This window comes from Carcharodon carcharias, chromosome 9 (genome assembly GCF_017639515.1).
Source record: "Carcharodon carcharias isolate sCarCar2 chromosome 9, sCarCar2.pri, whole genome shotgun sequence".
NCBI classification, from domain to species: Eukaryota; Metazoa; Chordata; class Chondrichthyes; order Lamniformes; family Lamnidae; genus Carcharodon; species Carcharodon carcharias.
The window spans coordinates 26,787,942-26,800,068 of NC_054475.1; the positions used below are offsets into that span (position 1 = coordinate 26,787,942).

General features: G+C 41.1%; 1 protein-coding gene across 2 annotated transcripts; it reads left to right on the forward strand.

The window, feature by feature from the left end:
* The first annotated feature begins 427 nt into the window (after nucleotides 1-427).
* Nucleotides 428-10,451, forward strand: ppil1 (peptidylprolyl isomerase (cyclophilin)-like 1). Of its 2 annotated transcripts, none has more exons than XM_041194896.1 (4): nucleotides 428-601; nucleotides 1,583-1,737; nucleotides 3,758-3,826; nucleotides 7,440-10,451. In XM_041194896.1, the coding sequence occupies exons 1-4, from the start codon at nucleotides 546-548 to the stop codon at nucleotides 7,664-7,666; spliced, it is 507 nt and encodes a 168-aa protein (XP_041050830.1). In that variant the 5' UTR covers nucleotides 428-545; the 3' UTR covers nucleotides 7,667-10,451. The 2 variants fall into 2 exon arrangements, with proteins under 2 accessions (XP_041050830.1, XP_041050831.1); XM_041194897.1 differs by lacking the exon at nucleotides 428-601 and adding an exon at nucleotides 1,103-1,182.
* Nucleotides 10,452-12,127: the final 1,676 nt, after the last annotated feature.

Consider the following 12,127-nt stretch of genomic DNA (forward strand, 5'->3'; position numbering starts at 1 on the left):
TAGAACCTAAGCATGCTTAGGCATTGAATAGACATTCAGATAAAGGCAAAATACTGCGGATGCTGGAAATTTGAAACAGAAACAAAAAAATGCTGGAAAAACTCAGCACGTCTGACAGCCTCGGTGGAGAGAAAGACAGAGTTAACGTTTCGAGTCCCGGGCTCTGAAGAAGAGTCATACGGACTCAAAATGTTATCTCCGCCTTTCTCTGCACCGATGCTGTCAGACCTGCTGCGTTTCTCCAGCATTTTTTGGTTATTGGATAGACAGTGTTGCGGTTCCTAGAGTCCATTCCAATGTTTAATGCATGGTATAACGGGCGAAAATTGCAGTTAGTGAAAACAAAAATGAAGAAGATGCGTTTGTGCTCTTGACTCCGCAGGTCGGTCCTGTGTTCTGTGGGGGTTAATCTGCCAGCCGAGGAGTATTTGCGGTGACACAGAGGGCGGTCGGTGAGAGTTTGCCTGGAGCAGCGAGTCGGAGTCTTTGTGCGAGTGCGAGGGGCGGGGGGGTTCCCCGGGAGCGCGAGCGGGAGAACGCTGACAATGTCGGGGATTCCTCCGGACACTTGGCAACCCCAGAATGTTACACTGGAAACCACGTAAGCCCGGGACAGTGTATGGGGGCGGGAGTGACGAGACTGGGAGCTGCTGGGCTAAGACACACCACCAGGAAAGGGGCATGGCCTCTTCATCCAGGCAGCCTCACATCACCATGTGATTGCAATGCAGAGGTTTTTTTTTGGTGGGGGGGGGGGGGGTGACTGCAGAATTGTTTTACTCTTGTTTTAAAAAAGAAACACAAGCTTGGCAATCTCAATTGTTTGTGGAGGATTTAAAAAAAAATTGGCCATGATTTTTCTTTTTGAGTATTCAAGACACCTCACTGTGTTTCGAAAAACCATATTGAGCGCAAGAGCTGAAACATTTGGTGAGGGAGAGAACATTTTTCATTTGCTCCATGTAGTTATTTAGTCCACGACGAAATATGAAAGACTTTAAAGCTTAGCAGAACACGTTCTCTTATTCATTCATTCATTTTTATTCATTACTTGCAAATTTCAGAACTCTTCCAGGTCAGAGGCATCAGTCAGGGAACTTCCTGTTCTTGACTTAATGCAAAGTTACATCAATGTGAACCCACTGCCTGGGAGTGAAATGAAAAGTGCCCAACACAATGCAGGTCTCGTTTTGCCCCGCGTACATTTTAATTCAAGAAGAGAAACACTTAATTCTGCTTTGCAAATGAATTTCTGTTATGATAAAGAAGTTTTTAATGCAGTGCTGAAGAAGGGTCATGGAGGCGCAAAACGTTAACTCTGTTTCTCTCTCCACAGAAACTGTCAAACCTGCTGAGTTTTTCCAGCATTTTCTGTTTTTATTTCAGATTTCCAGCATCCGCAACATTTTGCTTTTTTTTAATGTAGTGGATTGATTTTAACAAAATGAATTGATTTTACATAAAGCAGTTTGGGAGCTTATGATCATGAAAGACAAAAGTCTCTGGTTGAATTCAGTTAGAATTAAATTAATAATCTGTCCCTGTGGCTGCTTGTTAACACAACTTCTTTAAATTTTAACAGCATGGGAAACTTATTACTGGAGTTATATTGGAAGCATGCACCGAAAACGTGCAGGAACTTTGCTGAGTTGACTCGGAGGGGTTATTACAATGGTACAAAGTTCCATAGAGTCATCAGTGGCTTTGTGATTCAAGGCGGAGATCCAACTGGAACAGGTAAAAATGGGGAAATCCAGAAGGACGGTGCAAGCTTTTATTTTTTGGTGTTGAGCTAAGCAAGATCTTGGCATTTGTGCTGAGGAACAAAGCATGATTCCCCTTTCAAGTTTGCTGCTTTCTGTTTCTCACTCCGGCAATTCTTTTGATTTGTTTGAGGGAGATTCCCAGTTGGTGCCAGGTTGGCATTGCTTTGTGCTCTGCACCGGGCCCACCAAGATCCCAACGCCATTTTGGATGGGATTTTTCAAAATTAATCCCTCCACCTGCTGCTGGATTCAAATCAGTTCCAACAGCTGAATGAGCAGTCAAATGTTTTTCTTCTGCACATTTTCTCTTTAAGTGACTGTACCGTGTTCCCCAAGAGCAGGCCATGGTACGTTTCCTCTTGCTCCCATTCCCAATGCACCAAAGTACTCCTGTGCGTATTTTCTATATGCCACCTCATTGAAGCGCTTGTCTGAGTGCTCTGCAGCAGAACTCAAGTGCAACATTGCGCATTGGGTAACTAACTACACCAGCACTATCCTTTCTCCCTGACTGGCTGCAGCTAACTCATGTCCGATGACTCACCATGTAGTGATCTTGCGCCTATGCTACCTTCTAAACTTCGCTCAGTACTGGTACCTGAGCTGGTGGCTGCAAGTGTTTGTTATTCCTCCATCTGTTCTCCCTCTAGGCATTCAGCCTCGGGCACTGCTGGCTGGCCAGATGGCAGTTCTTGGGTCTCGAAAAGCCTAAATGCGCAAGGGGAGGGTTGGGATGAAGGAAGCATGGGGAAAGCAAGAGGTGCCCGGTTACACCATCTGCAGCTTATACATCAGATTGTGGGATGAGAGTGAAGTGGGATTGGGAAGGAACTTGCCGTCATCCACAATAGTTTCAGCTGACCACGGCCGCTCAAGTTATTCCCAGGGCTGGCTCCGCCACATGCAGATGTAAGGCACACCCCGGGAGCTGGCATTTCTGCAACCCAATTACCCCATGCCCGGTTTCTGGACTATCATTTACTGCCAAAGCCTTTTAAAATCATCTTTTGATAACAAGAAGAGCCGAGTTAAACAGTATCCTTTATGCCTTTGCACAAATCACCTCAAAAAAATTAAATACCAGAAAAGTGGAAAGCACTATGTATTTGTTCTTGAATACAAAACTTACTGGTAGCTAATTAACGGAAATTTTATTTTTGTTTCAGACTGTGTGCTAACCTATTGTATTACCCAGCCTCCCTGTTCGGGCACTAAAACACTGTTTGTTCAAATGGGCAGAACAGTCTGGCTTTAATTGATGTTCCAGCCAGTGGAATTGCCAACATTGTGTTTCCACCATAAATAACTGAATATGAGCGGCACTCTTGCTGTCTTCTTTAGGTCACCATTTTCAGCCTGAATGAGCTGAGTAAGTGGTTGCTGTGTGTTCACATCTGTCTAAAGTCTGATCCTGTTTAATAAGCTGCACAAAGGCCAGTAACAATTCTGAGGGTTTCACTATTGATTTGAGGGAGATAGAACCAACAGTTTGAGGGTTGCAGAGCAAGTCGAATACAAATCATGTTTTTTTAAAGATCTGTGGAAAGATGGTGATAAAAGTGAAATGAATAAATTTGTTCATGGAAAGGGGAGGAAAAACGGGTTAATTTTGAAATGGCTTTTTTTGTGTACGTATGTGATAACTATAGTACCAGTATTACAGCTTACAATGCAGTAAAGGATGGTATACCATCAGGTTCTACATTTGGAGCTCTCAGCAATATATTATAATTTTTAATCACAGCTAATAAACCTTTCCATTTCAGAATGGCTGTGGATAAATCAAAGGGTAATTCCAACTATGTGTGGAGAGGAAGTGTGATGGTTGCTCATTATCCAAACTCAAACCTCTTTTAAATTGATATTTATATTTGTGTAACAATTAAGAGGTGATGATTTTTGTCTTGACGTCCACCTTTTTAGAAATTGAAAAGCGTGACAGTCCTAAAATGTTTCAAATAACTCTGAACTCTTACTGTTTGCTTGTACAGGTAGAGGGGGGTCATCTATTTATGGAAAACATTTTGAAGATGAATTACACAAAGATTTAAAATTCACAGGTAAAGCCCCTGCATATTTTGAGTGTTTAGCAAAGATTTTGTTTTTGTTTAGCAAACCTTACAGTAAGAGAAATATTACTAGGTTTTCCGACTATTTGTAAATATCCACTGTAAAGTTAATACATAACTATATATCAGACATTTTGTGTGATGTTAGATCTAGGGTTTGGACTAAAATGATAATAGGGGTCTCATGATGTTTTCAGATTCCTTTCTGTTGGTGCCACCGTAAAGGGCACAATGCTGTTTACAAACTTGTCTTATGTTGTTGTTCTCCTCAAATGTTTTTTGGAATTTACCAAATTGTGATTAAAAGCAAAAAAGGTATTTGGAAGGAAGAGTGTTGTTGTGTGAGACTTGAAATAATTTCTGTTGCTTGTTAATTTGTTTCCATTTAACTTCAATTATGGCCTGTTTACAAAAGCATAATGGTTGAAATCTATTCATTTAGAATCACTAATAATCCCATGATAATTAATGTATATTAACAGTTTATCTATTTAAATGTTATTATAAAGTTAAATACAGTGTAAATACCAACTACCCGAAAGGAGCTAATGGATAATTGAACAATGTAAATTTAGTGCCAGTTATCTGGAGTTGCACAATATTTTAAAAATTATTTGTTCATGGGATGTGGACGTCGCTGGCTAGGCCAGCATTTATTACCCATTCCTAGTTACCCTTGTTCAGAGGGCATTTAAGAGTCAACCACATTGCTGTGGGCCTGGAGTCACGTGTAGGCCAGACCAGGTAAGATTTTCTTCTCTAAAGGACATTAATGAACCAAATAGGTTTTTATGACAACTGACAATGGTTTCACGGTCATCATTAGACTCTTAATTCCAAATTTTTATTGAAACCGAATTCCACCATCTGGCGTGGCGGGATTCAAACCCTGGGTCTCTGGAATACTAGTCCAGCGACAATACCACTACTCCACCCGCCTGCCCTTTTGTGTTGAGAAATGTTCTTATATAGTATAGCTACTATTTTAAACTTTTATGTTTTAGAATCACTAAATTCCTGCTATTTTGCTTAGATGAATTTTAGACAATAATATTGAATTGATTGATTTTATATCTTTGGAAAAGGTTACTATCATGTTCTGACTTTTCCCATGTCTGACATCTCAAATTCAAAGGGAAGCCACCAGTCAAATACAATCCAAACCAATCGCAAAACCTGCATGTATTTGACAATTGGGCATTTGATTCCTCTTAAGCCTTTTACCAAGGCAGCAACAACATAACTTTAGCTAGACTCCCTTTAAACAATGCGATTTTAATTGACAACTACCAAAATAATGGTCCAGATTTTGTGGTCAGTGGCAAACGAATGGCATCAACATTGATTACACTTGCACTTACCCATTGACTTCTTGTGCCCTTTCTCAATGGAACCTGCTGTTATTAGAAATCCATTTCAGTACAGAACCCTCTACAAGGGAACTGGGGCCTAAATGGACATGCCAAGCAATTGTGCCTCAATAATAATCAGGTTGGAGAATTCCTAGTCAGAACCAGGAAGTGCAAGTTAGAATATTAAATTCAAAGCCAAGCCATGTACAGAAAGCATAATAAAGAGGGAAAGAAAGATACGTTTGTGATAGAGCAAGATGGATAAGAGAGAATGAAAAGTAAAAAAAAATGTACCTTTTAAAATCTCCAACAATAATTCAAATCTATTGAAATGAGAACCCACACTTATTACATTTAATTGTTAGTGGTAGTTTGACAGTAATTGAAACTTAACAAACAATTAAGACTTTACTTGCACTGGAAAGCATAAGCCAAATATTTTCTGCCAAATTTGGTGATTGCTGGTACCTTCACCATTACTTTCCCACAAAATCCTGAGTCATTGTTCATTATCAAATGAAAATTTATAAAATTTACAAGAATTCCCCACCATAACTTCGGAGGATTGGTGGAAACTCTGGAAGAGCAACAGAAGTGCCTATTTCTGCCAATTTTCCGAAGTTTCCCTCAGTTACAATGAGATATCAGAAGAACCATGTGAAACCTCTATCCTTTTTTGTTTTTCCAGATTGTAATGCAATGTAAATACAATTATTGAGTTGTGAAATAAGTTACCAAGTATGGCCATTACATGAAGTAGGTTCAAAAACGATTAGATATGGTTCTTGAAGGATTGAGGGATATGGGAAGGCTTTTCTATTAGCTGATCTCTAAAAGACAAATTTATTGGCTCAATGGTCCTTCCTTGCTCTAGAAAACTCTTTTGAGTTATTCTGATAATTTGAATGGTTACTAGTAGAAAAACATTCTCATCGTTGATACAGAATGAGCAATATTTGGTACATTTGACTGCAGAGAAGTTAAAATTTAGAAATCAGCTGGCATTTGCCCATAATGAATCTCCCCTGCCAGTGCTGACTTTTTTTTCCTACTGTAAATATCTACTCTGAACCAAAGCTTTAGTCTTTAATGCTATCATTACCACTCCCTTTGTCTTGTGTTCCACGACATGTTTGTCATTAGCCCTCTCCAGCCCGCTAACCTCTCCATGACCTTCTATTTTGCTCCACCTGCCCTTCCCTGCCCTTTTTCAACAGCATAAAACTCATCACATTTCTACCTTTCTCTAGTTCCAAAGAAGAGTCATATTAGGCTCGAAATGTTAACCCTGTTTCTGTCTCCACAGATGCTGCCAGACCTGTTAAGCTTTTTCAGTGTTTTGTTTTTACCTCAATAGAATACCATCTGCTAAAGGCTATAAAAAAATGTTGCTGTCATTTATTGAGGTGATTCAGAAACCTGAAGTTCCAAAACATTGAGTGGACTAGATTTTACCACAATGTCAGGACCAAATTGGGGGTTGCTACCCACATTTGCCAGCAACGAGACCAGCTCAGCCATATTCTGGGACGCAGCCTCCTAATTGGTCCCCTTCGCTCCCTATTAAGGAATGGGGGTGGAAGGGGAGCTCCTGATGCTGAAGGCCTGACAGAAGGCAAGCAGCTCTGCAGCCGTGGCAGCCCCAGCTGGGAGAGATGGGTGTTGCTGAGACAGGTTTTGGGGCCGAGAAGGCATGGATCAAAATCAGAAAATTAAGAAGGTGTAGCCGTTAGGCCTGTCGGAATTGAGTGGAAACCTCAGCCTCCAGCTCCTTGGCTTGAGCTAGTGGCTTTTGTACGTGGTGGTGGGGCGGGGGGGGGTGGTGTGTGTGTGTGTGTGTGGGTGGTGGTGGATGGGCTGCCAAAATGCCAGGGAGACCACATGATTGCATCTAATTGAGACCTTAACAATCTCAATTGTCTACAATGGAGTGGGCAGCCGATCTATTCCCAGTCTACTCCAGGAAAATTCCCCGATGCAGGAATGTGTCCCGATGCAGCTCCGTGTTACTCCATCTTGGCTTGATCAGACTTTGTTTAGTTTAACTTTTGACTGAACGGTGCAAAAACACTTGTGAATTTATATCAAGCATATGGATGACAGCCACTTTGTTAAAAACAAACAAGTAGTGAAAACAATTATTTCTATTTAATAAAATGTATCATGCATAACCGTAAACTTAAAAATTAACTGTCTACACAGCAAATTTGATGCTAACCAATTTTACTATAATCTACCTTTTCCCTTCACAGGTGCAGGGATCCTTGCCATGGCGAATGCAGGCCCAGATACGAATGGCAGCCAGTTCTTTATAACTTTGGGACCCACACCACTGCTGGATGGAAAGCACACAATCTTTGGCCGTGTGTGCCATGGGTTGTCAGTAGTTAAGCGTATTGAACTGGTGGAAACTAATCGTGATGACCGACCTACAGATGATGTCATCATTTTGAAAGCCACAGTAAATGTAGCGCATTAAGACTCTAGAGGTATAATGATGCTACTCACAGAATGGTTACGGTGCGGAAGGAGGCCATTTGGCCCACCGTGTCTGCACCAGCTCTCCAAATGAGCAATTCATTCAGTAGCACTCCCCTGCCTTCTCCCTGTAGTCCTGCACATTCTTCCTTTTCAGATAACAGTCCGGTTCCCATTTGAATGGTTCCGTTGAACCTGCCTCCACCACACTGTCAAACAGTACATTCCAAACCCTAACCACTCGCTGCGTAAAAAAGTTTCTCCTCATATCAGTTTTGCTTCTTCTACCAGATGCTTTAAATCTGTGCCCTCTCATTCTCTATCCTTTCAAAAGTGGGAATAGTTTCCCCCTGTCTACCCTGTCCAGACCCTCATGGTTTTGAATGCCTCTACTCAATGATAAGGAATAATTCCTGGGTAGTGGTGTTTTGTCTTAAGTAACCTCCCTGCATAAAAATGTTGTGTATTTTTAATAGCGGGATCATTCATAAACCTTTGCAGCAGCACACGTGACTTCACCAAGACATTTGAATTCATTCCCTTGCCAGTGATAATCCAAGCCATTTCCTATTGGTGCCTTGTGGTACATATTTGCCTGCATCACGTAGAATAATACATGAAAATGCAATATTAACCACAAATTTCACAATACAATTTGTGCAATTTTTATTGCAAAGGGAACAAAAATGACACATGGAAGAGATACAGATTCCTGAGAGTGGTGTGATCTTGGTCTTCCCATAGTGGATCTAACCCAAAATCAAATACATCAGCTTGCCACAGATACTGGAACCCTTTACCCTTTTCCCTGCAAGAACATAATTGAGAATGGAAGATCATTTTCTCAAACTAAAATTGAAATGTACTGTATACACAGCACTATATATGTCTATCTTGTTCCAATATATGTGTCTTTTGGAAGAGATTTGTGCATATTTTGTTATCAATACACTTGGCAACTGAGTGAGAAAGGAAGTTTCTGCTTAAGTGATATGTTTAATTTCCTAATTTGGAGAAATTGTTCTTGTGCTTGTTTAATATGGGGATATAATGATGGCTGGTGTAGCAAATAAAACTCAGCTTACAATGGTGTAGTAGGGACTTGTCCTGAGGCTTAAGATATATTCTGGTAGCAGAGTACAGGAAGCTTTACTTTGCATTTGTTGTCTTCTCTACTTGACTTTATCATGCTGACTCTAAAAATGAAAACAAATAGCAGATTTTGATAATTAAATAGGGAGGAATTGGAAAAAACTCAAAACCATATGGCGTCTGCAGTGCACCCATTTTACTAACTGGACTGCCAGGTTTCCTCTTGGCATGTCATCAGCCAGTCTGAGTCTTCCCAGCCTTTTCCTACACCATCCCAGTGCGCAAGCTTTTCAAGCCCTATCCTAACGTCCCTAGCTTGGCCTTAGCAGCAGGCTTCCTTCCTCTCCTGGTGTCAACACCTGTTCTCAATTGGACTGTTGTCAGAAGCAGGGACTGCTGGTGACTTTTCCTCATATTGCTAACCTGGTTGACAGCAGCTAACTCAACATTGACTAGATATTGAACACAGGATGGTTGGCTCAGGTACACAGTGCTTTTACCAATTGACCATTGTGGGAGCTGATTTAACCAATTACAAAAATACAACGTAAAGAATATAGGGAGTGAAATCCCATCTTCTCGATTTTTTTTGTTAAATTGAAGGAAATATCTCATTTCCCACAGTTCTTTCTTCTCACCAAATGTATATGCCAATAGTGTAGCTATTAACAACAAAACATACAGAAGCAAAATACTGTGGATGCTGGAAATCTGAAATTAAAACAGAAAATGCTGGAAATACTCAGCAGGTCTGGCAGCAAGAGATTGAGCTAATGTTTCAGATCTGTCATCAGAACTCTGGCTTAATATTTACCAGCTAACAAAATCCACTCTTTTTGTTACCACAACAGTATAATTGAAAAAAGGGTAAGTTTCTCTTTCCCTTCGCTAGAATAAATTGGGGCAGTTTGCGGCTTTGGCCTAGGTTTTCTGATTGGAAACACTTTCCTGCCAGATGAGACTTCTACCCAGTACAGAGATACCTAGACAACTTAGTGGTCTCAGGTCAGTTGTGTGCTGAAGACAGGGAGTCCATTCTTCATTGGCGAGTTGTGCTAAACAGGCTAGGAACTTTTAAAGGCAGGCTTTGGAAGAAGATGGTCTTTGAGCCACCAAAAAACATTAGAAAATATTTCCCCCTAATTCTGTCTGTTGTTCCTGAAGCCTGTGCACAGCAGGGCTCTGAAAGTATTTGCACAGGCCTCTAGTGAATAAGCCTCTTGAGGCTTCATCAACCTTTGAATGTTTAAGTGTCAGGACAGAACCCACAGCTTTGGCATTTTCACAGTCAAAGAGGGTAAGTGGAGGAAACTACAGTGGATGTCATACTTCCTCATTGTAATCTGTTTAGTATGTGGGAGGGAACTAGAAAGCAAAGAACTTTGTCAAAAAACATTCACCTTATTCTTTAAAAGCATATAGTGTAGCTATTTCTGAATTCAGTGGCTAAGACTCTGCAATGATCTCAAACATAGTTTCAGTAATAACTATAGAATCTAATTGTTTGATTTTGTACTTGTACATCCTGTTTACATCAGTGTGAAAATACTTTCAATGATCTGTCAACTAACAAGCCCAAAAGCTTTGCCTTTTTAGTCATTGTACTCCTCATGAATGGTCTTGTTTTCTATTTGCAGTTTCATATGTACTTCATTTTTTCCATTTACCAGTATTAAACACACACTCCTCATCTACCTCATTACTTATCTCTGAGCCCTGTAGAATGATATATCTCTTAAAACATCTTTCTCCTTCAGCTTGATATGATGAGAAGATCGAAGTTCTATGTATCTTTGGCAAGATAGTTGATTATGTTCAGTAAGATCCCAGATGTGAACTCAGTTTGAAACTTGTCCTGCTTACTTACTTGAACCTACAGATTTCCTACCTTCCTTCAAAAATATGACTTACCGCCACTTCTGCAGTAAAATTCTGGATGCCCATTGCTTTCACATGAAAATATTTATCCAGCACTTTTACTACATAAAGTTGAGTTCCAACAGGTCATATTTCTTAATGCAGTTGAACTCTGCTGCACACTTAATTGTTGGTCTAATTTTTGTACCAACTTAAATTTGGGAGTTTAATACCTGGGTGCATACTCTTAACTCTGATTTAGTGTGCTGCAAAAGAGCTCAGCCTCCAGCCCATTCTCTTCCATGTTTGGGGAAGGTGCAAGCTTCTCACAGAAGGAGAGGCTGGGAGTGAAGCCACAGTTATATTTTTACCAATCTGCTAAGTTGAAAACTGTTCACAGAATAAATGATTTTTCTGTAGCTGGCAGCAATAATGATGTTGAATTTGAAGGAGAATCGTGACATTTTAGAATGAACGTGCAAGGCACGTACCTCAAGACAAATCTGTTCTACTAATTACCATTTGTGCAATGTCTAGCCAATGTAATGTTCCCTCTGAGGCTGTTAAATGTTTGCAGCACTGAAAACCGTTCAGTCTCATGTCTGTTGTGTTAAAGGGAATGAGCCTGAGGGAAAACAGTGCCAGAGATGCATAGATAAAAGTGGCTGTGGGGTACTCGGAGCGAGTGAGCCTGAGGGAAAGAATAAGAGCACTGGGAAAGCAACAAAAAAAAACAAGGAGCGGCATCACAGGGCAGCAGGTAGGTGATCAGAGAACTCCGAGGTGAACACGTGGCTGTAGGAGTTTGGGGAGAGAGGCAGGAAGCGAGGGAGGGCGCTGACTGGTGTGTTTTATAGGCCTTTAGGTTATTTCTGTTAAGCTTAGATAGTTTAATAAGTGGAGGCATGGTACAGATCCTCAGTCCTATGGAATGCATATACTGGGATGTGGGAATTCCTGGATGTTTCTTGTGTCCTGGGCAGCCACATGCCCAGGAAGTATGGTCAGCTGGGGCAGCTTGAACTCTGGGTTTCAGAGCTTGAGTGGCAGCGGGCGTCATTGTGGTGCATCTACGCAGCTGAGAGCTATACAAATAGCACATTCCTGGTTGTCACCCAGCAGTTAAGTGTGCGGGTAGAGAGGGAGTGGGTGACTGCCAGGCAGTTAAGAACAACCAGACAGGTACTGGAGGAGTAAAAGCAGAAAATGCTGGAAAAACTCAGCAGGTCTCAGTATCTGTAGACAGAAACAGTTAACATCTCAAGTCTTCAGGGTAATGGAGGATTCCTGAATGTAGCACACTCTCCATTCAGTCTGAATACTGATGAGGATGATGATTCCTCTGGGGAACGCAGCCACAGCTTGGTCCCTGGCATCATGGCTGGCTCAACTGTGCAAGGGGGCAGGAGGAATGGAAAAACAATAGTGACAGGAAAAGCAACAGGCATTTTGCAGCTGCAGAAATGAATGCAGGATGGCATGCTGGCCTCTGTGGTGCTAGGGTCAGGGATGT